At 38.1% G+C, this 27,375-nt stretch overlaps 3 protein-coding genes across 3 annotated transcripts; 2 read left to right on the top strand and 1 right to left on the bottom strand.

The window, feature by feature from the left end:
• Positions 1-5,991: 5,991 nt before the first annotated feature.
• Positions 5,992-7,637, top strand: LOC137735299 (uncharacterized). The gene is made up of 5 exons (XM_068474715.2): positions 5,992-6,330; positions 6,440-6,511; positions 6,715-6,797; positions 6,908-7,110; positions 7,405-7,637. The coding sequence occupies exons 1-5, from the start codon at positions 6,176-6,178 to the stop codon at positions 7,498-7,500; spliced, it is 609 nt and encodes a 202-aa protein (XP_068330816.2). The 5' UTR covers positions 5,992-6,175; the 3' UTR covers positions 7,501-7,637.
• A 10,113-nt stretch (positions 7,638-17,750) lies between these two features.
• On the top strand, positions 17,751-18,683 carry LOC137724966 (uncharacterized). The gene has a single exon (XM_068463591.2). The coding sequence runs from the start codon at positions 17,830-17,832 to the stop codon at positions 18,544-18,546; it is 717 nt and encodes a 238-aa protein (XP_068319692.2). The 5' UTR covers positions 17,751-17,829; the 3' UTR covers positions 18,547-18,683.
• Positions 18,684-18,942: 259 nt separating this feature from the next.
• LOC137748072 (ATP-dependent RNA helicase DEAH11, chloroplastic) lies at positions 18,943-25,759 on the bottom strand. Its single transcript, XM_068488168.2, has 3 exons — positions 24,697-25,759; positions 20,816-23,933; positions 18,943-20,364 (listed from the first exon to the last, which is right to left on the bottom strand). Exons 1-3 carry the CDS (start codon positions 25,519-25,521, stop codon positions 19,151-19,153), a joined length of 5,157 nt encoding a protein of 1,718 aa, XP_068344269.2. The 5' UTR covers positions 25,522-25,759; the 3' UTR covers positions 18,943-19,150.
• Positions 25,760-27,375: the final 1,616 nt, after the last annotated feature.

Raw genomic sequence — 27,375 nt, 5'->3', positions numbered from 1 at the left:
TAATAATTTCAGGGGGAATAATTTCAAAAATAAAGGCAAAGGGCCGAAGTTTAATGCTAGATTTCAGGGTTCTTCTCCCACAACTGTTCAGGCTCAAGCTCATTTTCACAATGTTAGCCCTCAATCATCTTCGGTGCAACCTTATAATCCTTTGTTAATCTGTCAGATTTGTGACAAAAAGGGTCATTCTGCGCTTCATTGCTTTCAACGTGGTTGTCAAATATGTAATCGAGTGGGTCACACTGTGGCTACATGTTTTGATAGGGGAAATTCAGCAATGTCTCAACCTATGTACTCTCAGCAGTTTCAGGCATCTGGTATGTCTCAGCCTATGTACTCTCAGCCGTTTCAGCCGTCTGGTTCCCCGATTCACCCTGTGCAACATATGAATTCTAAGTCTATGAACAACTCATCTATGGCACCACAAGCTCAGTCTCCTATGGCTTTTACTGCAAGGACCAATCCTTCTCCCTCTGCACCACAACAAGAGTTTTGGTTGCTTGACTCGGGTGCCACCAATCATATGACCTCCGAGTTGTCCAATTTGCAAGCCTCTACTTCATATCCATCTAATGAATTGGTCACTGGAGCTAATGGAGAAGGTTTACCTATTTCTCATATAGGGCAATCTTGTATTCCTACTCCTTCTCATAAATTCCAGTTAAACAACGTGCTTTGTGTTCCGCATCTATCTCAACATTTACTTTCTATGTATCAGTTATGCAAAGACAATAACTGTCGCTGTATTGTTGATGAATTTTCTGTGTGTATACAGGACAAGGTCACCAACAAAGTACTCTTCCATGGACTGAGTAACAATGTCGTTTACCCTCTTCCCTTGTTCAAACCATCCACACTTCAACCTACAGCATATCTTGGACAGAAAGTGCATACTTCTCTTTGGCATTGCAGATTGGGTCACCCAACCAATTCTATAGTTCAGTTAGCTCTTCGTAAGTCAGCTATTTCCTTTCCTTGTAATTCCATACCTCAAACATGTATTTCGTGTTTGAAAGGCAAGTTTACCAAATTGCCGTTTCCATTAGTAGCAGCCAAATCCAATGTACCCTTTGAAGTCATACACACGGATGTGTGGGGACCTGCACCTGTCATGTCTATTGAAGGTCATAGATATTATGTGTCCTTTGTCGATGAGTGTACCCGATATACATGGATTTTTCCCATGATAAATAAAGCTGCAGTTTGTGATATTTTCATTCAATTTCATGCTTTCATTCACAATTTCTTCTCTATTAATATCAAAGTGTTGCAAAGTGATGGTGGTGGGGAATTTGTTGGGTCTGTTTTTCAAAAGTTTCTCAAAACCAAAGGCATTTTGCATCAAATGTCCTTTCCTTACACTCCTGAACAGAATGGGTTGGCTGAAAGAAAAAATAGACACCTAGTTGAGACTGCAATCACCCTACTTCAGCAAGCATCCCTTTCCTCTAAATTTTGGTTTCATGATTGTGCCACAGCCACTTATCTTATTAATCGAATGCCTACTCCTGTCTTGAAAATGCAATCTCCTTTTGAAGTATTGTATCACTCTCCACCTCGCCTTGATCATCTCAAGGTGTTTGGGTGTGCTTGCTATCCTACTTTGAAACCATATAGACCAAATAAGCTGGCCCCAAAAACCACACAGTGCATATTTTTAGGGTATGCAGCTCACTACAAATGGTATATTTGTTATGATATTAAAGATCATAAGCTCATTGTCTCTAGGCATGTTGTCTTTGATGAGGATAATTTTCCCAGTGTATCAATGCATTCATCTAGTTCACGATCACATGTGTCCCACTCTCCGGTTCCTCATCCTAATACTTTTCAGCATCCCTCTCTTATTCCTATTCCCTTTCCCTCTGTTAATTTTATACCTCCCCATATGTCTGCCAATCATGATGTTACTCAGTCCTCCCCTTCAAGAAATGGTGATCTTGTCCCTGCTTCCACGTCTTCCTCTGTGGATACATGTTCCCCATCAGTGGAACAGTCTGACATTCATCCTGATGTCACTGTTTCTCAAGTCTCCGAACTACAACCTGTTTCAGTGTCTCAGATTCTTACTCATCCGATGCAAACCAGGTCAAAGTCTGGCATTTTCAAGAAAAAGGTCCTTCTTGCTCAGGTTCATGTGTCTTCTGTCAAAGAACCACAATCTTTCATAGCTGCAGCCAAGTCTATTGAGTGGAGGACTGCCATGGACGAAGAAATGGCAGCCTTGGTTAAACAGAAAACATGGCAGTTGGTTCCTCTTCCACCTAACAAGAATTTGGTTGGTTGTAAATGGATCTACAAGGTCAAAACCAATCATGATGGTACAGTTGCTCGATACAAGGCCCGGTTGGTGGCCAAAGGTTTTTCCCAAGAAGCAGGTCTTGATTATTATGAAACCTTTAGTCCTGTGGTTAAGCCAACCACAGTCCGGCTCATGTTATCTTTAGCTGCAACTAAAGGATAGAGATTAAAACAGCTTGATGTTAAAAACGCATTTCTGCATGGTTTTCTTGATGAAGAGGTGTATATGTGTCAGGCCCAAGGCTTTATTGATCCGGATCACCCGGAACTTGTGTGCAAATTGGACAGGTCTCTCTACGGCCTTAAACAGGCCCCTCGAGCTTGGAATGAACGTTTTACCAGGTTTCTTCTTACCTTGGGTTTCCAGTCTTCCTATGCTGATCCTTCTTTATATGTGAAGCATGATGAACAATCTGTGGTTGTCTTATTATTGTATGTTGATGATATAATTCTCAGTGGTGATGATGAGACTAAAGTTCAAGCTGTGATACATCAGTTGACTAGTGAATTTGATATGAAGGATTTAGGACTTCTTCATTATTTCCTAGGTCTTCAAATTGAATATCAGCCTCTTGGTTTATTTGTGCATCAATCCAAATATGTTTCTGATTTACTCAAGAAGACCAACATGTTGGATAGCAAGCCTTGTACTACTCCTTGTCATCCAAACCACAAGCTACTCAATCATGGCAGTCCTCCCTTTCTAGATTCAGGCCTTTATCGGAGTATTGTTGGGGCCCTTCAATATTTGACATTTACTCGACCGGATATCGCTTATTCAGTCAATCAGGTTTGCCAGTTCATGCACTCTCCTCTCGAGAGTCATTACTAAGCAACAATGGCATAAAAAATCTACTCGGTAACAGGGCGAATCCCTTCTTTAAGTGCTACTTGGCACAATGTGACAAAGAGAGGGTATGGAACAATACCCTTAAAGGACAAGTAAAGTAGAATCCACATAGAAAACATGAGGAAAAATCGAAGTTTTTATTGATTGATAGTGCAAAAGATACACAAACCATAGCATCCTAAATGTGGTTTATAGATGCCTCTTAACCCTAGACTTTCCAATGGTTCAAATAAGAACAAATTAAACAATTATCAAAATACCGAATATGTCATAAAATCTTAGAATGCTGTTTCCATAGTAAATGATATTATGATAGAACTCTGCCAGAAAAACTATATCACAAAATGTAGTGAGTTGGACTTGTTCTCTTTGAAACAGCGGGTAATGAGCCCAAATCAAACACCGAAGTTCAAATTTGCAAGGCATTATTCTTCTTGTTGCGGGATTTTTGCCATTCATTTTTATCTTCAATCCTCCACCGTTTGATTTACATCATAATCAAGTTGGCTATAGCTCAACTAGTTCTTGTCTAAAAATAAGTGCAGGTGGAAGCCACTAAAAGTTCAAGTGGGAGACCTAATGGAGTCAGCACTGAATAAAGCAGGAGAAGACCAAAGATGTTGGTGACGAGCCAAATGTACAAGTAACTACAGAAGAATAAAAATAAAAAATAAAAAAAAATTGGGTAAAGTTTGAGTTTTGTAGTCCATAGAAGAAAACAACTGGATCCTTACAGTTCAGTCCCCTCCAAATAAGGCAAAATTCTTTTTAGTTGTATTCATGAATTAATATTGTTATGAAACCAACTTCCATGTTAAGAGTAATGAACTATTCTATGTTTGACTGGCACATATATGATATTAAGATGAGTTCGTGAATTAATATTGTTATGAAACCAACTTTCATGTTAAGAGTAATGAACTGATGTTAATGAACTATTCTGTGTTTGACTGGTACATGTATGATATAAATTTCATCTTTTAATTGCGATGAAGAGCAAATGATATATAGCTCAAATTGTTAAAAACAGTAAATTTGCACTTGAGGTCATGTGCTTAGATTTCATATTTTAGTAACGCTTATATAAGAAAATTGTAAATAGTGGGATGGTGTAATCTAAGGACTGAATATGCATTGACTTCCAGTCATATAACTGCTACCAAATTTCAAGAGTAACTTTAGATATGTAGGCTTTTAAAAGTGTGTTTTAGTAATACTACCGTTCATGCACGTGCTCATACGTGTGCAGAAGACATTTTTGAATCACGGCATGCTTCGTTCTACTTACACATTTTAAATATATTTATATGCATGAATTGACAAAAGGAAAGTCAAATAAGTAAATAAAAAAAATCTTAGATCATGCTAGAAAAAACGAGACAAACCAATCAAAGCAACTGAATTCAAATAATAAAATCGGTTTTTCAATTTCCATCTACATTCTATTGAATTTACATTAAGAATAGATAAAATAATATTTAATAAACAACTGAGTGAATCACATTATTTCTAGTCCATTATGAGGCTAAGCCCACCCCCTCCCCCTTAGTGTAGATAATATCATTTGTTCGAAAAAAAAAACAATCATTTAACAACTAATTTAATCACATTATTATGCGCATGCGAAATACCTTTTTTATAATCAGCATTACACTTCTCTTAAGATGTTTTTAACGTGTTTAAAAATAGAAAAAAAATAATATTTACTGAACAACTGATTGAATCACATTATTGTTAGCCTATTGTGAGATAAAAAATAAAAAATAAAAAATAAAAAATAAAAAAAAATAAAAAAACTATACAAAAATAATTAATTATTAAAAAAAATGTTAAAATGATGAAAATACCCCTGCATTATTTTGGGTTGCTTTTGAAATTTTTTTCTTTTGGGAGCATTTTTGTCCAAAAATTTGTGGTGAAACTTGTGACCCCAAAAGGAGTTGTTAGCTTTATATATAAAGAATTTTTTTATTTGTAAATAAGATGTTTTAAGTTCAATTTATGATACCAAATTATTATAATAGCGGCTTCGCACGAATAGCACAGTTCTTAGTGCAAATATATTATATTTTTTTGTTAAAAAAAAAAAAACAAAGCTTCTGGGTATTTATGAATACTGCTAGAGAAACCAAATTTAAAGACAAAATTTACAAACTAAATGATGTATCACCAATAGAAATGAGCACGTTAAACAAAGTTTAAGTCATAAATCAATCTTCAGCTTCCATATCCTTTCGTTTCTAAAATTATGTGTACAAATTTAGTCTTCTAAGCATTATTAATATTAAATACGAAAACCACTTTATCATTATCCCACATGGTATCCATGTGCTTATTCGAATTAAAATATGAATTATGGATATATACACTGTTCTTACCTAATTCTGATGGACAAGGGGCCCTTTGTACTAAATTTTCTATGGTATGGTCCATATCTATCATTTTCTCTCTTCCACTACTTTTATGGGGGCAATGTGAAAATGCTCTGTCCTTTACATGAAAGATTCTAGTCCCTTGAAATATTATTAGCTCATACTGAACTAGATAGTAGCTACCAATTACTTTTATCTTTTGCCTAATCGTTTTATCAGCAGAATACCACTTTTTTTTCTAAGTCACGGATGGTGACTAATTTGATTAAATACTGAATCACCACGCTCTTAATGGCTAAAAGATTTTCAATTTGCTTGATTTGGAGTGTTCTTTGAAAGCTATTGGTGTTCGATTATTTTGAACTTTTTATTTAAAATTAAGAACAAATAGTATATGATGAAAATTAATCACACGATGTACTTGATGAATAGACACAATAAAGTAATTTTAGGGATCCTCACAAACAAGATCCCAAAAACATCCTCATCTATCCCCCATAATTAAAAAAAATAATAACTCGCACCGTTTCATTATTTTTTCCCTTCAAAGAAGAGTTTCTTGTCTTGTAAAAGGTGCTGTGTTAACTAATCTGTATTCTTCCTTTTCTTTGTTCTTCCCTCTTCTTAGAAAAGCTCCTTTTGGAATTGATCTATGGCAACCATCAATATCTTCCAGTACCCTTACATGCCTATCCTCCACAAGTCCCAACTCCTCCATACCAGTTTTGCATATCAAAGATCATCATTCACCAAAATCCCATGTGATCATCAATCGATCAGAAGAAATCATCAGAAACTAGTCACCTTGTAAGCTTCAGTTCACTAGTATTATACATATTTTGAGCATATCTTTTTCTGCATAAATCTTTCACTTATTGCGTATCTAAATTGTCACAAAAACTGGCTGTGGTTAAAGGGTGACTCATGCATCAGATAAATCTCAACCAGATGCTCAACTTTCTGCTGATGATTCTCCATTATCTTCTTGGTGAGGTTATTAATTTTTTTTTCCCATGATTCGGTTTATTAGTTGTGATCTTTATGATCCGTACGATATTTTACTTTAAATTAATCTACACTGAGGGAAGGGGAAATAGTTGTGTTCTATATAACTTTACTTCTTGTCACACGGTGGCAATATTAATCAGCACCTCTTTCATATTGACTCTGGTGCTTTTGGCCTTCCTGCAGGAAAAACTGGATTGTGGGATTAATGTTGACAATCATAATACCTTCTTTGAGACACAAATGGGGACCCTTGCTGGCCCTTAAAAGTACATTTCCAAGCCTAATTATCATTAATTTTCCATTATATTATTTTCGCTATTTCTATTCCCTAGATTATTAAGCTTCTAGGGATGATTAAATTTGGTGATTTAATTAGGCAAGGTGGACACGGCAGTAGACACAGTGGAATCTGTGGCGGAGGTGGTGGAAGAGTTAGCTGAGGAAGTAGAGAAGGTGGCTGAGCAAGTAGAAGACAAGCTTCCTGAGGATGCCAAGCTTAGAGACGCAATGGAGTCCATTGAACATCTTGCTGAGGAAGCAGTCAAGAAAGCTGAGCTAGCCAAGGACGTCATTCATAAGGTGAATAATTAAGGGAAATGATAAACATATTCTTTTCTCCTTTCACTCACTTTGTGCAATTATATCTATTATTTTCGTTTGATTTATTCATGATCACAAATAAAGAAAAATGTGTAACGGACTAAAAAGTGTGTGAAAATCAACTTCCATGATTAATTACTACTCCATCACAAAATTTTACTTATTTGTTTTGGATTTTTAAAAACATTTTGCCACTTTGTATGTAGTTCATAAGTACAATATTGGTGCATTATTGGTGAATGGTGATATGATGTCTCATATATTTAATTGCAGGTGGAGGAAGTGGAGGAAGATGTTGAGAAGGCACTACTTACTGGGTCAGATACTACTGATCCTGCCAAGGGGGAGAAGGGCCAAAACAGTACTTGACTACGCTTTTCCAATTTATTGAGTTTTCATTGACCTATTGCAGCATATACCTATTTTGCCATAAATTTATAAATTAGTATTTCCTCATGCCATGTCCGTTCTGTAGATCACCAATCAAATCATTTGATATTCTTCTCTCTCTTGTTTTGAATAATCTTTTTGCCGAAACGTGCAAAGCATTTATCCATTTTGTTTTGTTGGGTTGAAGAAAATCGGTGTTATACTATTGAAGACGTAACAAAATCAGTACCAGAGGTGAAATTATAAGACTAACAAGCAAAAAGAATGATATTGAAAGATTACGCGAGTTAAACTACTCATTACATTTGGTTGTTGAACTACTATTGTAGTCTTATGTTCTTATCCACACAAGGCGGGCACAAAAGACAAAGGCCTCCAAGTTTAGTCATCAACCACAAGTTTTCTTCCTCCTTAGAGCGATTAGTAAGAACCAAGTCTAGGTTAGAAGGACCCCTCGGTCCCCGCAAGGTGTCAAGCTCCTATAGTTTAATTTAGGAATTACAACCTTCAATCAATACATAAAGAATTAGATCGGGAAGCCTCAAATGTTATCAAATGTTTTTTTTTTTTTTTTTTTTTTTTGGGAATTAAATCAAATGTTATCCTTGATGCAGAAAAGATTGAACTTCTGAGTACAAAAATAATCAAAGCTTATCCTATGTGATTCGATCGTAGTTGTTGAGTCATTTGGAGTTTGTTACTTGTCACCGTTGTTTCTTTTGAGTGCAAGGTAGCATCAAGCTTTAGCTTATGTAGTGTAACCTTAACGGTCAACTCTGTTTTCCATGAGTGGTGTGACATGCAATGTGGTGAGAGATATACGAGTTGCTTAAAGAAAGAAAATTTTAAGAGTGTGAGACGGAATATTAGGTGACTACACGGTGAGTGATTTCATTCAATGATCCTGAAGTTTATTTATTTATTTGAGCTGAGTTTCACACATTATTTTAATTTTTTTGTACATTTTTTTTTATTTTTTGTTATCCGATTAAATAAATTAAATAAAAACAACAAAAATGATTCAACGAAGTTGTTTGTTTATCATTTTTTCTTTTTTTTTCTTCGGACGATATAGTATCTACACTAAATGCATGTAAATTAAGGAGTGGAGGATTCAAACATGAGATCTCAGAACAATAAAAAATGCTCTTAACCAATTAAACTACAAACTACTTATAAATTTCTGTTTAACATATTAAACTTGAAAATGGTAGAAGAGTAAATCGACTCTCCTTGGTTGAAAAAGAAAATTCTCTTAAAGGGAATTTGGGTAAATTAACGTTTATGGAATGTCGCATAGGTTTCATACCCAAAAAATAAAAATAATAAAAAATAAAATTTTAACGAAAAACTCATGGTACTGTTTATTTTAACGAAAGCTTATTTTTACACTAAAAAGTCAATCATGACACTATTCACTTTACCTTTTATTTTGTCCTTATTATTAAAACTCAAAGTTTTCATACCATTTTCATTAGTTTTCCTTATATGATTAATGATTTAATTGAGACTGTTGAAACAAAATAGTGCGTCCCTAAAGCCCATATTGGACGTTGTGTTGTAGCTTTATTATAGTCAAATAGTCACGCCTGCCACACCTCGACCTAATAGCCAACTAGCTAATGTGATGGTCGACACTAAATTGATAATGTAATTTCAGAATTAAGATGATGAAACACCATCAACTTAATGACGAAAACCATAGTAAGGAAATTATGATGTGCACAATTTTGAACTAAAACGGCTCTTTTAGTAATTAATTTCAAACTATTATGCAAATCCTTAACAACCTGCCCAATTGGGTACACAACTAGGGATATGCTCCTATTATTATCATATTGAGTTCAGAGCTCATAGCAGTGCATACAACAGTTAACACAAATTAAAGTGTAGTGCTCGCAAAATCATAAATATGATCGTGCAGTTATTACAACTAGATAATTAAACAGTAAGAATGATCACCCTACAGAGTAGGTGGATACTCTCATTGCCAAACCCACTTGTGTGCCCCAAAAGCCTTCTTACTCTCACTATGTCTTAATGGGTCGACAAACATAGTATGAGTGGATCATCATCATTTATCTAGTCAAATTCATTTTCAATATACTAACCCTTGTTTTGGAAATCATATATAGTTTAAAACTACATAATAGTATTTACTATAGTATATAATCAAACAATGTCAACATTTCATGTAACATCCCACATCATCCAGGAGAGTGGATCCTGTAAGCCTTATATCTATATTCTCATCTCTACCTAGCACGAGGCCTTTTGGGAGCTCACTAGCTTCAGGTTCCATTGGAACTGCGATGTTAAGTGAGTTTGCGCGAGAGCAATCCCAGGATGGGTGACCTCCTGGGAAGTTCTTGTGTGAGTTCCTAGAAACAAAACTGTGAGGGTGTGGTCGGGGCCCAAAGGGGACAAGATCATGCTACGATGGAGTTGAGCCCGGGATGTGGTGGAGGCCTGAGCCGGGATGTGACAATTTGGTATCAAAGCCAATCCCTGGTCAGATGTGTGCCGACGAGGACGTCGGGCCCCTAAAGGGGGTGGATTGTAACATCTCACATCGCCCAAGAGAGTGGATCCTATAAGCCTTATATGTATATTCTCATCTCTACCTAGCACAAGGCCTTTTGGGAGCTCACTAGCTTCGGGTTCCATTGGAACTCCGAAGTTAAGCGAATTCACGTGAGAGCAATCTCAGGATGGGTGACCCCCTAAGAAGTTCTTGTGTGAGTTCCCAGAAACAAAACTGTGAGGGCGTGGTCAGGGCCCAAAACGGACAATATCGTGCTACAGTGGAGTCGAGCCCAGGATGTGGTGGAGGTCCAAGCCGGGATGTGACATTTCAAGTCAATCAATTCATATCAAATTATCAATCAAATTACATCAAGACAATTCAAAGATCATACCTAAAATCAATCACAAAACTAGCATCTACTAGTGTAGCATAGCAACCAAGTGAAATGGCATCAACCTAAGCAATATCTATCCTCTACTAGCTCATCTATCCTCTACTAAGAATATCGACATTGCAAATAATCCTATGTCATAGATAGCTATACGAAGTGCATAGTGACCATGTGCTGAAAACAAATCATCAAAGTCGTTAAATTAACTGAATATCAACATTATCAATAGTCATTATATTAATTGAATATCAACATTATCAATTTCTACCTAAGTCTCATCAAGACTAGCTCAAATCATTCATTTATCAAAAACATAGTTTTTGAAGGGATCCACTCATAGGTAGTTTGAGCATGTTTCCTTGTTAGGATCCTTGCCTTTGTCCAATTTAACCAAACTTGTGCTTGTGAATGTATAACTTAGCTTATATAAGCATTTTCTATTATTTTTCTAGTTCAACATCAAAAATATTATTTAGGCATTTGATTTGCATGAACGGAGGGCGTCACGTGATTCAGGACGTCGAATAACCTAAGGTTAGGCATTGGGTCCTGCATGTGCCTCCACTTGTCAATCATGCACCCTTTAGTTGCCGGTAAACGCGCCGTCATCTGCTGCTATCGCTAGCGAATGCGGCCACTATACTAGCTGCCGTGGTTCGATGAGTAGACACCACAGTCGTCGTCGTCGTTGAGCAATGCACTAGGCTTTGGAAAACTCATAAGAGGGTGGCGAAATATACCTTTGCTGACGAAAGATTTTGTTATTTTTGACGGATCCACTGATGAATCGATATTATACTATATATTTTACCATAATCTTAGTATTAGTTAAGTAGTTATTTTGTGAGAATTTTGATACTTTGAATTATATTTTCAATGTAGGACATTCGACTTCCTCTTGAGCAAAGCATGACCAAACGAACAAATTTTAGAGTGATTCCAATTGGAGGATGTTCATGAGTCTCTCAACTTATTCATATCAAAGTTTCAGATTTTCTTACCAAATGGTTTATTTATGGCGATAAATAAAGGAGCAGCGCGCAGTGCTGTCAAAGTAATGTTTTGGGCTTATTTAGGCTTTTTGACATCCAAGATGATGTCTTTTGGGTTCGAGGCCTTCAGCAATTATGTTCGGGACATCTCAAGTTTTAATTCAAGTCATTTTGGGCCTATTTTGGAATCTTGAAGATCAAAAAACGTGGCTGTTTTGTGGCTGGGCAGATTTGCCAAAATCAGAATAGGAATGAAATACGTAGTTATCTTATTCTATTATGTTTCCTAGTTTCTCTTAAGTTATTTTTTTTCCTACTTTTTAGAAGACCTTTTCAAGGAAGGATTTTTTTTTTATTAGTATAAATAAGGCTATTTAGCCATTAGGGTTTCCAACGCATCAATTTGGAGAACTTAGCTAGGCATTGATGATTTGTATTCTTCGTCAAGGTGTTTTCTATACTTTTTCTATTTTCAATAAAAGTTTTCTTGTTTTATGGTTGTTTGTAACTAATTTTGTTTGTTAGGGTGAGGCCACGAGCCTTAGTAAGTATATGTAGTTTCTTTTAAATTTACTTATGATGTTATGCATGCAGGTTTTGAATTTTAAATTACCGTGTTTAAATTATCTAATTGTCATAATGCTTGATCACCATTAGGATGTTTAGAAAAGTAATTTGATGCAATTTTGGTCGGAGGTTGGTCCCTGAATTTCACGAAGGCTTCTTGTGGTTAATAATTGTGATTTCACTTAAGAATCAAGATGAATACCACGTCTTTAAGGTTGCATGATTTTCCAAAGGGTTTTCATAAAGCTTAATGAGTCTTGCATGTTTAGATTTGATTTGAATACCCAAATGGATTGCATGTTTGATATACATTCTAAATTGAGGGTCCAAGTAGAGCATACTTTAGGAAAACCTAACCTTCAAAACATGCATGTGTAAGTCATAAGTAATTGGAAGAACTACGCAGAATTGTTAAGGTAACAACGGAACCCCTTAAATTGATTTTCAAAACTGTTTTCTTTTCTTTACTTTGTTGATTTCTTTAATTATTTTTATTTAAATTCGTTTTTATTACTTTAAATTACAAAATCAACCTTTTCCAAACTTTGTTTTAAGTAGTTAATTAAGAATTAGGCTAAATAAAAATTATTCATTCAATCCTTGTGGAGAACGACCTTATTAGAGCCAACTATACTACAAGTACCTTGTACTCTTACAAGTATTTTAGGTGTTTTTATCATTACTATTGCAGGTGATAAAAATCCCATTACCAAATCTATCGTTTGACAGAAAACAAAATGGAAAAGTGTAAAAACTAATCAAATTTGGACATGTTAACGATCATCAATTTAAATTTTTTTATTATTTTAACCACTTAAGGAGCAATTTGATTGGGATTCGGGTACTACTCGGGAACTGGTCATGAAGGCCTTTAAGTAATTTTGTTTAGAAATCTTATAAGATAGTCTGACCATGCACAATATGTCAATATCATTGTAACAAAATTATTGACTTGTGTTAAGGCCAAAAAATGTCACATGCAAGCCCAATCAAGTCAAGACTGAATACATGCAAAGGGTGCGAAATCGAGAAGGAGGTATATTTGTAATCATGCCATGCTACGTTAATGAAGCCCCACATTTGTGTAAATCACACCATGCTCGTGAGAACTCATGCATATTCATCACACCAATCTTTATCACACTAATCACTATTCATGCTAAGATAAGCCCAAGCATCATGTCCGGGGCTTGTCAAGTAAATTGTGGTGTGGATGGTTATGGAAGTTCATTAAGCCTACGTGGAGTCAAGATTGTGGAAAACTTTGGGTTGCTTGGGAGCCCAAAGTCCAAGCCTATAACCTTTGTATTCCACGTGGATAAGTTTGAGAGAGAATATGGCGACTCGTCCTAATTTATTATATAATTTTCTCCCCAAGTGTGTGAAAATCATGAATATGCCCTCGTTGGCTAAGTGACATGGATGTATGTGTGCAGATTTAAATTATCTTTTTTGCTGTCGTAATTAAATCATCTGCGTAAGAGGTAATTTTTGAACTAATTAGATGGGGTTTTCCCTTGGCCCAATCAGGTACTTTGTTTTTATTTTTCTTTGGGCCAATTACACATATAACTTTTTCTCTCTTTCACGGCAGCCCAATCAGAAAATATAATTTTCTTCTTCTGCCCAATCACGTACGCATACACTCTTCCCTCCCTCTCTCCTCTTCTCGACTCTTCTCCCTCCGTACACCCATGACATCCCACACACAACCATCATCAAACTCACACAGATCGAACTTTTGGAAACACATTACCATTCTCCTCTCGACTTCACGATTACCACCGTACCCTTAGTTTTCCGTTTTGGTGAAATTTAGCTCGGAAACCAGAAGCTCAGACGAGGAGCTAGGTTGCTCCGGCACGATCATGGACGATTTACAAAGTTTTGACGTTTGGGATGGTCTCCTAGCACTTTAGAGTAGATTTGGAGTGGAGTGGACGTCGAAATAGGTGAGTTCGAAGAGTTACAGAGTTGGCTGGATTTTCCAAGGAATTTTCCAACCATTTTTCATTGGATTTTGGATTTCCAATAGGTACAAACGTGTCCTACTCTTCAAGACCTTCAAATCCATATAAATTTCATGAATTTTGGTTAAGAAATGAAGTAGATATAAAGCTTTGAAAATTTTCTAGAAATAGGCGAATGCAGACGGCAGCCGGCGGCCGCAAATGGAAGAGACCGACAGGTGACCGGAGAAGAAGAAGGTATATTCCATTAACTTTAACAGAATATTCTAACGGCGTTAGGTAACGCCGTTACCATTTAACGGAATGTTCCACCTATTTTGACGGAATATTCCTAACACCATTAAGGTTTCCGTCAGTGTGTCGTGCACGTGGCTGGCGTGTGAGGGCACGTCCGATGTCCAAAAGTTTTTATAAAAATTTGTATGAGTTTATATCATTGAGTAGATCACGTTCGTATATTCAAACCTTACATTTGAGCAAACTATGAGGAGTTATTTCTAGATTTCGTATATGTGCTAATTAATTAACGTAAAAATAGTTGTATCGCATATAAGTGAGACGTACCCTGAGGATGAGCATGGACAAGCGAAGCTAGGGGGCTACGATCCTGCTACTTATCAGTGAGTGGCCATTTGTTATACACACACACACACACACACACACACACACACACACACACACACACATACATATACGGTTTCCAGAAACGTTTTTAGATGGAATTATGCCTTGCTTGCCATGTCGTAAATAAGTTACATTTTAAATATTGCATTGTTACACTTGTGAATTGTATTGTGTGATGCTGAGGAGACTTAGGTAAGTTTCTGGTGAGTATTATGTGATTGAATGAGTTGTATTGCACTGGTATGCATACATTTATTTAGAGCTCATCATGGCTGCACCCCGGTATTAATGCTCCCGCACGGGGTCAGGGCCAGCCTTCACATGATTGTTCACCTCCTACATTGCACGCTCACCTTGGATCCAAGTCTGGTGCCAGCCTATCGTATAGACCACAATAGGTGGTTTCGACTCGTAGGTGACCCGCGGTTTATCGCACAACTTTCACATGATCGTAGCACTTGAGCATACATATTTATACCTAGCTTGTCGTACAGGTCACACTAAGTGACTCTGACTCATGTGCTAGCCTAGATTGATGAGCTATAGATCCAGTTGTACAAGTCATGCAAGGTGACTCTGACTGGCATACTATTTTTTATTAGTTGCACATTTGGTTTACATCTTTTTGTGCTAAAATATTATGACATGGCATATCTCAGTTTTCGCTGGTCTTATGCATTGGTTTTTATACCTACGTAGTAGTATTTTCTGGAAACTATAATGGTTTTACGAAGAGGGGTTATTATGTTCATAAAGATAAATATGTTTTCGAACACTTTGTTTTTGCCAACTCACCCTTCTGTTTTGTGCCCCTCTAGGTTCTAGGTAGCTATTCATCTTTGATGGCTCATGAGGACTACACGGTGGTTCTAACGTTCCATTAAATATTGTAGGGATCCTCTCCTGATTTGTATAATTAGTGTTTAGTTAGTTCGACTGCACTTTCGTGTTACCTATGCTCTGATATGTGTGTATCGTATACTTGATCACTTTCGCCCACTTATATATTATCTCTAGTTAAATAAGTTTAGTTTTGGTTTTTATTTATTCACATTTTCTTATGACTATCACTTCTATTACGCACGTGGCTATGTCACCTCATGTGACGACCAGCATCCCTCGACTCCAGTCGGGGTGTGTCAAAGAACCAACCTAGTTTCCTTCTTTCCCTGGCAATCTAACCAACTTAGTTAGGGAGAAAACAAGCGCTAACCTTTAGAGTCATGTGAAAGCTAGCTAAACATGCATTTAATGAAGAGATAGGCAGACTTTCCCTTTTTAGCTCACGTAGAAGTCCAACGCGCAAAAGCCATGAGGCGCTCCACCAAAAGTAGCGCATGTGAAAAGTTGACCTAGGTAACCCGTGCCTCAGGAAGAAAACATGATGCAGGCTCTACAGTCTAGCCTCCTTACATCAAAATTGGGGAGTAGCAGGGGAACTAGGGAGAAATAAGGGAGAACCAAGGCACAATTAGATATTCCTTGGGAACCTAGAAATGAATCATTCATCTACAAAAAGGGGAGTCAAAAGCCATTAAAGGGGATCCAAGAACTCAGCCCAGAACATCATAATACAGAGAGTTTAAACGTGAGAGAGAAATAAAGAACCATCTTTCTGCAACCTTAGGGTTTTCCTAAACTTCTTTCATCTCTTTTAGTCAAGGAAAGCCTCTTGAGGCCCAACCTCCAGCTTCACACAGAGAACCAAAGAAACCCAAAAACATCACTCTACAACCTTAACATTCTCCATAAACTCATTTAAGTATTCCAGCCATAGTAAGTCTTGCTACCGCCCTTGGAAACTCAAATTATTCAATCTAGAACACCATGCAATCATGCCAACTCTCTCTCTCTCTCTCTCTCTCTCTCTCTCTCTCAACATGTTAAACTGATGAACTTCTAGTTTCCGCACCATGCCTCATTTGAGCAAGTCATTATTTGCTTAATCATGCTATATTCGAGTCATTGATCCAACCGGTATAATTCTTAAGACGTGCTAATTCTTTCGAGATATTTCAGAACTTGGTACGAAACCGAACTAAGGGAGACAAGAAGACGTTCTCAAAGCCCAAAACCACTTTGACCTAAAAGTTCCCCAACAACATGTTATACGTTATCGATGCACTATTAGCAATATTAATGACCCGTCGAATCTTTAATAAAGGACCTGGCATCCAAAACGTTCCCTCTCACACCTATCTGCTTCCCCATAACAAATCATTAGATCTACAAGTTTCATAGTTGTCACCCCTTACTTGCTTGGGGCCAGTAGTAAACCTTTTCCCGCTCATTTGGTGGTTTTTGTCAGTTTGTGAAGTGTCTGACTATTTTATTAATGGAGCTCATTTGATTTTGGAGTTCCAGACTACGAGTTCAATCTTCTGGGCTTAGGTGTTGATGATTCCAAGAGTTGGTTACGTTGCTTTGCTTATTTCAGGCCTATCTCATCTTTAAATCCACGAGTACGTGACAACTAGTTTCGCAAAATGACATTGTATGTTATGTTGGAGTCTCTTTTGGCTTGAGGACTTTGGATTTCATTCAAAATAATTTTGATAATAAAACTGCTATTGTTTCGCTTCAAAAAGATTGAGATCCTGTAGAGTGAATTTTTGTCTTGTAAAAAACAGGTTAAAAGTCTTTAAACAAGAGTGAATTTTTTTTTTCTTTTTTTTTTTAAACAATCGTTATTATCTACACACTAAAAGGGAGGGGTTGAGTTTAGCCTCACAATGGGCTAGTAATAATGTGGTTCAAATTCGCATTTGACGAGAATCGAACTTAAGACCTCTCACTTATATGTGAAGAGAAATACTACCAGATCATGTACTAAGTGACAGAATGCTTGTTAGAAGGTTATCCTTTTAAATTTCTGTAATACAAATATTATTATCTTTCTCACATCAACCTAATTACAAGCGTTGACGTATCTAGGGCATTGATTTTTTCGTAATCCCTTTTTCAAATGAAGAGTTAAGACAAAATTAAGTTGAAGATGTCATTGTCTAGGCCGTGTAACGTATTTTTTTGTGTGTAAAGCTAATCAAACAAGCAAAGCAAGGAAGGAATTTTCCAACCTTTGTACTAAAAGCAATGACCAACATTTACAATTGTATTCAATTCCACGGACCCCGTTTCTTGCGGGCACACTACTCCCTCCCTCTCTCCCCTCTCTCTCTCTCTCTCTCTCCCTCTCCCCTCAATCCTTGTCTCTCCCAACCACCCCACCCACCAAATATGCCCATTATTTTTTTCTTTTTACATTTCGATCCTCAACAAATTAAGCAGTTTCCAATTCCTTTTATTGTTTCTCAAGTTCTGATCAGTCCGACATCGATGGCTGGGCGGATATCTAATAACACAAAGTTGAATCCTAAAGCAGCTGATGGGAATGAAATGTTTCTGGGTCTAACTGCTGTTTCTCACAAGACTGTTGGCTTACACCTCATACAGAACTGCGATCTTCCTCCGCCGGCAAAACTATTTACGGGTTTGGATCAAACTGTTGTGTCATCCATGAAAAGGATTTGCAGCGTGAACTCAGATCGCGATGATGATCACAGGAACGACCAGTTTGACATGGATGGAAACCGAATTGACGGAGAGAATGAGAAGCTGGAGCTTCTGAAGGCGCTGAGGCTGTCGCAAACGAGAGCAAGGGAGGCGGAGAAGAAGGCTGAGAAGTTGGGGAACGAAAAAGACTGTCTCGCTAATGCGTTGCTTGCGGAGGCTAAAGAGTTGTTTGCTTACAGGCAATGGGTGATGTTGCTTGAGCTTCAAGTTTCAAAGTTGCAGTCGCATTGGGCGGAGCAAGGGAGTGATCAGGCGAGTTGTAGTTGTGGCAGATCAAAAGGAGGTGACGGTGGGGATGGCATCACTTGGGTTGTAGCTTTGGCACTTTGTTTTGGCATCGCCGGCGTGGGCTTCGCATTCGGTTGCAGATACTTGTACTGAAATTTCATTTTTGTACTGCAAAATATATAGGTGTATATATAAATATGTAATTTTTTTTTTTTTTTTTGGTCAAAAGGGGCATATGCATTGTGAACAAGCATTCTGTTAACTGAAATTTGAACAAGGATTCTTTGGGATTATATGTTTCTGATTTAGTGGTCCAGTTGAGGGACCCGCTTTGCACTTCTCCATGCCACATAACATAGACAAGAGAAATGCTAAGGCATGTCCCCGGAATTTCTAACCATTGATGCAATGTCGATTCCATATGGATCAATGGTCAAGAGTTGCTTCGTGAGCAACTTACCCTAGCACAGTTTAAAAATTACTGAACACAAGGGCTTATTAGAGTTTCAGATCGGTTTCGAGGTCACGGTTAAAAGCAAGCACACAAAATTGGATCAATGATCTCATCAGAGCTTCTCATTTCTTGTTATCCAAACTTGATGAGAACACCGAAAAACTTGGCTAGAGTTCAGTCTGGTTAAAAGCACTTACATTGAGAAAAAGTACTTACATTTGCCGTGTCTACATTACCTATTTCATATCATATATCAACAACACTCTAAGCCGACCGATAAGTAAACGTCACGAGCACTTCATATCAAATGATGGCCAGGTGAATAGTCCTCAAATGGGTATAGCATTCGTCGCTCGTTGCATAATACTCCAAACAGGCCCAGCAAATGTGCTTCCCACACCTACATTCTATATGGTTGCACCCATCTATCTTCTCAATTGTATACCTGCATACTGGGCAGCTCTTCACATGTTCTTTTCCTTTGCACCACTGCTTCAACGATGAATCTGGGTCTTCCTTGAACTCCCGGTACTGCTCACATGAGAGGTATGGATGATGTTCTAAATGGCACCTGGTACATGTCTCGGCATAACATGCACCACAAACAAATGGTTCACCGTCTGTCCCAGGAGCAGCTACTTGGTACACAGAAGAGCAGTCAGGAGACGGGCAAAACCTGTAGATACCTGCACTTGATGCAACAAACGCCCCCAGTGAAGCCCTAAATAGCTCCTCCAGCTTCTCATTTGATAATAGAGATTTCAGATCAACAAACAAAATAAGAGATCTGCAACCCTCGTCTGCACAAAACATTGGGAAACTATCTTGGTTCTTAATTGCCGACTCGCACTGCTCCACTAAACACGAGCGGCAAAATAAATGCCCACAGTCCTCGAGCCGGTATTCATCTTCAATCTCACACATACATATGGGGCAATCAACATCACTCTTAAACCTCTGAGTTGAACTACCTGACGTCTGTACAATCTCATAAATACTCTCTTCTACTTTCTGCTTCACATCCTTGCTTCCATGGATGGAAATTACTTGACGGCGAACATTTAGACCAAAATCAGCCCCTGGGATCTTCTCTTTGAGCCCCCGTAAGTCTGGCCCAAACCTGTTAACAACCTCTTTCATCAACTCGGGAGGTAAGGTATGGCCTTGAAGTCGGATCTCAAGCAGCTTATTGTCATGGAGGGTTAAAAGGGAATCGACCAATTTCTTCTCTACCACACCAACTTGGTCTGAAGAACCAAAGACCTGTACACTGAGGCTACGTCTGTCAAAAAGAATATAGGTTCCTGTCTCTCGCTGGAGTGCGTGCATTAGACTGATGCCATCCCTAGAGAAAAGAAGCTGTAAAACAGCTGGAGTAAGGCTGGCGTGGTCTATAGTCTTTCCCTTAACAAGCTCTTCCACACGTCTTCTCAGTTCTGCAACAACTTTTGTAGCAGTGGCAGATATCTTCACTCGGTAGGAACCATTAGCATTCCTATCTAAGCTGCATTCTACACCTGTAAACAAGACAAACATAAAGACGGTCAAACACCTACTTATGTCTACAAGAAAACAAACCTATTGTTCTTAGTCATTGTTAGTATAAACCAGTGATAGAAATAACAATATATTGGACAAGATAAAGCAGAAGGGTGCATTAGATTGTAAAAATTCCCATATAATTATAAAATTAAAATGCTTTTGGAAGGATTACAAGACTCAGTCATTGCAAGAACCAAGTTCTCCAGAATGCCTTCTATCATAATGCTGCAATTACATGTCATTTCCAGGAGAACAGTGATTCACAAAACATCTAAAGTTATAATTATAAAAATCCCAAGTCATGAAGGAGGAAGAATTAAAATGACAAAAAGGGCGTGACACTAAAAGAAGAATACGCCAATATACTTGCAACCACAGAAAAATATAAGATCAAAAGAAAACCAAATCTTGGATAAGAAACAGTACCATTTAGATGTATAAAACTTGAGAGTAAAGTATCCAGCTGCTTCTTGATCACAAGATAGACAGGGGCGGGGCAGGATAGAGAGCTATGAAACAACTGCTGGCATTTTATCTTTTGCCATGGAAGGAACCCAGGCAGTACCTTCCCTTCTAATTCTTCTAAAGCTCTCGCCGCTTCCAAGTGTAATCTTCCATCAAATGTAATCAAAGCTCTCATGAAAACACTCTTTGGTTCAGGCTCGAAAACCTGAACACTGCAGCTATTGTGGGAATACCTCTTAGGCATAAAAGGTGATATTTCTTTTAAGAGTGCTTCTTCACAAAAACTACATGGCGGATTTCCTACAGCATCTCCTCTCAGCAGAAAAAAATCAAGGATTTGCCTTCTTGTAGCAGTCCTCAACACGTCCAAAATTTCAGCCTCGGACAGATCTTTGCTTAGTCCATATATCACGATAGCATCCATGTCCCTTTTTTTGCTAATCTCACAGCGAATTTTTTTTCCACCAACTTCAAGGTTAGAAAAGTCATCAATTATGGGATAGATATCATTCATGTGGCATTTGACGATTGCAAACCCCTTGCTTAGCCTGCGAGGCCAATAAACCTTAGCTCTAACAGCGGGGAATGAAAATATTTTATGATCTACCTGCGAAGGAATAACCTTCAGTATGGAGCCACTAAATTCAGATTCGTTTAGCTCAGCTGCTTTTTGAGCCGCTTCAGGAGTTTGAAATGTTACCCTCACCCATTTTCCTTTGTCAACACTTTCCTGCCCAGTGCTGGGGAACTTGTGAATAGCACATATACCACCAGAGATAGACTTCTCAAGCTCACTAAGTAACTCCTTATCATCTTCAGAATCCAGTTTTGAATGAATTACATTAAATGTCAAACACCTTTTTTGAAGCTCCAGATGTTTGATCTCTGCACCGGCTCCAAACAATGCTACAGGAGGCAAGACGCCAGAACTGTGATATAAGCATTTCTCCAAGCATTCATTACGCATCCATTTTTTTTCACACTCCAAGGCATTATTTACAAAGCTTTCAACCCTATCCATGTTATTTGAGGTGGCAAACAACATAATCTCATTCTGATAGTAACCGACTTTAATGTTGATAAGTTCATCCTCGCAAATTGTCCTAATACGGGACACGAGATGAAGCAGATAACTGTTTGCCTTCCCACAAAATCTTTTAAGAACAGTAATGCCAAAACCAGTCAACACTTTCAGCTGAAGCTTTCGACTTTCCATCTTTGATACATCAAATGAAGGAGGAGGATAAAGCGCAGACAAAGACTTGAAATCAAAGGAAGTGACACACACCAGATACTGATTAGAAACCGACAGGATTTCACCAAACACTACCCAACTAGGTTTCTCCCCAAATACTAGCAATGAACACGAAGGATGCAGCCTAACATGCTGCCCAGTTAATGCCACTTCGTAACCAAGTTGATCATAACCTGAGAACATAGCAACATTATCTGCAAGGGAAGAAAGTATAACCTTTTTCAAATGTTTGTCACAATCATTTGATTCACGTGGATCCCAACGCCAGGTACCAGAAATTATCATGTGGAGTTCATGTTTAAGGCAAGACTCCAATTCCATCACTGTGTCTTGGCATCTCCTCATTGTTTTGGCATTGATGCTGTTTTCCCAGCACCACACATTTCTCTCGTCTCGAGACAAAGAATCCCATTCCTTGTACACAGAGAGAAGGGTAAAGAGGTCACCATCACGATGACAAAATTTCACCTTGATGCAGTCTGATCTAAGCTTTTCTTCATCATTACCAACTCTACAAAATATGCTGCGGGAATTTGCCATTACAGCTGCAAGAACAAGACCCTCCATACGCAAGTTAAGGTCACAACAACCAAGAATTAATTTACCAAGCCGAGGCTCAACACCCAATTTAACCAAGCACCGACCTTCCTGGGTTAACTCAAAAACACCATTCTTTTGCTTAACAGCTCCCAACTGAACAAGGTTCCTGATAGCCAAGTCAATAGCTTCAGAAGAAGGTGCATCAATAAATTTAAAGTCATGTAAATTCTTGACGCCTAAAGCCAGAATCCTCAGAACTGCAACACCAAGATGAACTCTGCGAATCTCAGGTTCCTGACAAGGAGGCATAGCCTCAAAGTCATATTCTGAGTAAAGTCTATAACATACTCCTGGTTCAGTTCTTCCAGCACGGCCACTTCTTTGATTAGCAGAACTCTGGCTGATCATACAAACTCTCAGAACATTCATACCACTTCCCGGTTCAAATTTGCTTTCTTTTGCCATACCAGAATCAATCACATACTTTACCCCAGGAATTGTCAGAGATGTCTCAGCCAGATTAGTGGCGAATATGATTTTCCTTTTTCCAGGGTAGTTTTGGAAAACATTAAATTGATCTTCATAAGAAAGTTTTCCATGCAAGGGCAATGCAATTGCATGTGGTGCTATAAACTTATCACAACACCATTCTACTTCCAACTGGGAAGTCAAAAAGGCAAGAATCGTCCCCTCTTTCTCTTTTCTGTGTACATCTGTTGCTACCCTCATCACATCAGAAACATAGGAAGTGTCACTAGAAGTTCCTTCAGTGAAAGATGGTACATATCTAACATCAACGCGAAAGCTCCTCCCCAATACATAAAAGATTCCACAATGATAAAAATATTCGGAAAGCACATTGGCATCAGCTGTTGCAGACATTATAATAAGTCGTAAACTAGACCGTCGACCAAGTAAATCTTTTAACAATGCCAACAGGAGATCAGTATTCAGGCTCCTTTCGTGAGCCTCATCGACTATTATGCAAGAAATACCAGACATCTTAGTATCATTCATGTAATGCTGCAGTAAATAGTGATCTGTCATAAATGTCACCTTCGAAACCAACTGCTGCCCAGACAAAAATGTTGAATTACAAGATACTGATTTTCCTCTGTAACACCCATTACATTCTTCTCTAACTCTCTGCGACAACGACATGGCAGCAATCTTTCGAGGCTGAGTGCATACAATGGACTGCTCGGCAGCAATTCCAGAATCGGCAAGAAACTGCACCAGCTGTGTACTTTTCCCTGAGCCAGTCTCTCCAATCAATACCATGACCTGTGCAGATTGCAGTTAGACAGAAGGACAAAGGTGCAAATCTAAAATTGTAAATAAAAACCTTGTTAAGATTTCTACCAAAGATAAAGCACCTAAAATTGAGCTTATGCAATAAATTAGTGCTTAAAAAACAAATAAATTAATGCAGATAAACATTAAAAAAAAATTATATTAATAAAAAGAGCATATTTTCATACTATTCAGATTTTAATACATGCTTGAACATTAGTTTTACAATCATTAGTGTTCACTCCAAACAGATGCAATTGAGCATTTAAACAACAGACACAGTTTGGAGCAGCAGAGAGTGCTAATCAAACCCAAAAAATTAACTACTCAGCCAAATTTAAGCAGACTGCAGTTAGTAAGAAAGACAAAGGGGCAAGTCTAAATTATAAATAGAAACTATGTAAGACGTCTAAAGCACCTGAATTTGGGCTTAAATAATTAATTAGTGCTTAAGAAACAAACAAATAAACAAATAACCTACAATGCAGAAAAGTATAAATTTTTTGTATTAAAAAAAGGCATATTTTCAAACTGTTCAGGTTTTAATACATGCTTGAGCATTAGTTTTCACAATCATAAAGTTCACTCCCAACAAATGGAATTGAGCCTTTAAAGAAACATATACCGTTACCGTTGCCAATCAAGAATGTCGTAAATTGGAGTAACGCTAACCGAGATTGCTAATCAAACCCAAAATCAAACATCAAACGGAAGACGGAAAACAACTACACAGCCAAATTTAACCACATTGTACCTGCTGGGTAAGAATTTGCTGTAGAATTTGCTGCCGATAAGCGTAAATGGGCAACCCTTCTTCGAGCCTGCGGCATTCCCGAACTATTAAGCTGTGAATTTGACTCCAATCATAAACTTCACTCGAAAATTTGAACACCTTCACCCCTTCTTCACCCGATTCCTCCGCCCCTTTCCCCTCAAGATAATCAAGCAAGCAATTCATGGCGGACTTAAACTCCCTAATCCTGCTCTCAACCAATTGAATTTCGCTCCTGTTCCTCTTTAGTGTCTCATTCAACTCGCTGAAACTCCACAGATGGTTATGCCGCCGGAGCAACTTGGAAACTCGTTCGTTGTCGTTGCACAGCCAAACTCGCTTCGCCTCCCACTTCTTCACCGCCTCTCCGTCCATCAATTTCTTAATCCGGCCGGAGAACAGGGCTTTCAGCCGGTCCCGGAGCTCGTCGAGATCGGAGGCAACAGAGACGATTCGGTTCAACTTAGGAGTGAGATCATGAAACCGGTCCAGCCGGGACTCCCAAAAATAAACGACGGCTTCTAGCGCATCGACCCATTGCGTGTAGAACAAGGAGGCCACGATGCGACTGGCTGGAGAAACCTCAACGCGTTCGGGCCTGGCCTTGCAGTTAGCGATCACGGAGTCGATTTCATGCTTTCGGAGACTCCGGTGATCGGCGAGTAGCTCGACGATGAAGCTTGTGCGGGAGGGAGGAGGGGTTTGGCGGTAGAAGTTGTTGGGCGGGTAACTGGGGGGAGGCAAACGGCGGGGAATTCCCGACGGCTGAGGTTGCCGGGAAGTAGTGCGCGGGTATGATGATCTCATGGCATCGAAAGAACCGAAAAACCCCTAGAGAGAGAAAGAAAGCATAGAGAGAGAGAGAGAGAGAGACTGAGAGAGAGTGAGAATATGAGGGAAGGTGTGTGTGAGAGAGAGAGAGAGAGAGAGAGAGAGGACAGAAGAATTTTCAGGGGAAACGAAGGGTGAGTATTGCAAGTGTAACGACGTGGCGGGCAGTGACATTATTATATAGGGTGTGGTGAGGTGAGCAATTTCAAAAGTCTAGAATCACTACGCTACGGTCTATCATCTAGTCAATTACCATTAGTTCTCTCTCTCCTCTCTTTTTCTCTCTCTCTCTCTCTAACCAACCAAGTTTGCTTTTCCTATAAGTGCTTTTCCTATACTTGCTTTTTCTATAATTTCTTTTTTCTTTAATTGCTTTGTTTCGTGCTCATCAAGATTATGGAAATCAATAGAAGTGAAAGGTTTTTGTGACTAGGAATCCTCATTCATCACAAACATGTAATCCTTATGAATTAGAGTAGGTGAGGGAAATAATTAACGTATTGATACGTGTAGATCGTTTTTAATACGTTATTAAAACACATATCTGTCAATTTCTGAAAAGATTCTACATGCATCAGTAGGTAGTTGTTTATGCGCTTGTGCATGATGTGCACGTGAACGATTATCAAGTTATCTCTTTCTAGTTTGTTTCTGACTATTCGTCGTCATTTTTTAATCCGTTACTAGTGTAGTCAATTTCTGAGTGGATTCTGCATGCACTAATATGTAGTCGTTTATGCGCTCTTGTATGAAGTATAGTATACATAAACGGTTATCCAGTTACCTCATTCTGTTTTGTTTATGACAATCTCTTAAAAAATTTAATCTGTTACTTGTACATAAGTCTGTCAATTTCTGAGAGGATTCAACTGCATCCACCTATAGGTAGCCGTTTAGGCACTCCTGCATGATGTACACGTGAATTGTTATCCAATTACTTCATTCCAGTTTGTTTCTAACAATTCCTCGTTATAATCTTGTTTTTCTCGCATTAAAAATTTCTTTGAAAAATATCACCTACTACTAGTTGCAAAGCTACATAGGAGCAGTGGTTTCACCCTCCTGGTCCCGTCAGAAGTGATGAAGTTTGTCGGTGTTTTCTAGGTTCCATTGCTGTTGTGCAGCTCTGCTGTACGCAAGTTCTATTCCATCCCACTTCAAACCAATCAGAGAGCAACTGCTCTCAAATCCACAATAGCATCATCCCGTAACCCCTTCCTACCTTCTAAAATTCAAGCCACCCTTCTGGTCCCGCCGCCTGCTACCAGGCACCATCCTTTGGTTTGATTGGCCACTTTGCTCTAAATAGCATCATCCCGTAACCCCTTCCTACCTTCTAAAATTCAAGCCACCCCTAGCCCAGCCGCCTGCTGCCAGGCACCATCCTTTGGTTTGATTGGCCACTTTGCTCTAAATTTTTATGTTCTTTAATTTCTGTATCTATATTACCTCAAACCCTAATTGATTATTTAATATGAAGTTTTGTTAAATTTATATAGAATCGTAGAATAATTGATCAACATGGTTAGTGATTATGATTATTGATCATTCGATGTGAAAAATTAAATTCTTTTTTAGCCACTGATGGGGTTCGAACCCACACCATTATGCAAAGACACAACATCTTTCCACCACTATGGTAAAGGGCCACTTGCAAATTAATTTCTTGATTATTGATATGATTATTGGTATTGATTAATTGAATTGTTGGTTTAATTAGTTATTAGTCATATAATATATTCTACTTTAAGATTAAGAATCTAAGAAATCTTTTAGCATTATACAGTTACATAATGGAATGATACTATAAAGAAACAGTGCTTAAATCCT

This window comes from Pyrus communis, chromosome 15 (assembly GCF_041283825.1).
Source record: "Pyrus communis isolate YQ-2024b chromosome 15, ASM4128382v1, whole genome shotgun sequence".
NCBI classification, from domain to species: Eukaryota; Viridiplantae; Streptophyta; class Magnoliopsida; order Rosales; family Rosaceae; genus Pyrus; species Pyrus communis.
The sequence above is the reverse complement of the archived record's forward strand: the minus strand, read 5'-3'. Positions and strand labels throughout refer to the sequence as shown.

Coding starts and splice junctions, on each gene's coding strand:
- LOC137735299 (XM_068474715.2), top strand. CDS start 6,176: ATGGCAACCATCAATATCTTCCAGTACCCTTACATGCCTATCCTCCAC. Junction 6,331..6,439: donor CATCAGAAACTAGTCACCTT/GTAAGCTTCAGT, acceptor CTGTGGTTAAAG/GGTGACTCATGCATCAGATA. Junction 6,512..6,714: donor GATTCTCCATTATCTTCTTG/GTGAGGTTATTA, acceptor GCCTTCCTGCAG/GAAAAACTGGATTGTGGGAT.
- LOC137724966 (XM_068463591.2), top strand. CDS start 17,830: ATGCCCATTATTTTTTTCTTTTTACATTTCGATCCTCAACAAATTAAG.
- LOC137748072 (XM_068488168.2), bottom strand. CDS start 25,521: ATGAGATCATCATACCCGCGCACTACTTCCCGGCAACCTCAGCCGTCG. Junction 23,934..24,696: donor AGCAAATTCTTACCCAGCAG/GTACAATGTGGT, acceptor CAATCTGCACAG/GTCATGGTATTGATTGGAGA. Junction 20,365..20,815: donor AAGTTTTATACATCTAAATG/GTACTGTTTCTT, acceptor TCTTGTTTACAG/GTGTAGAATGCAGCTTAGAT.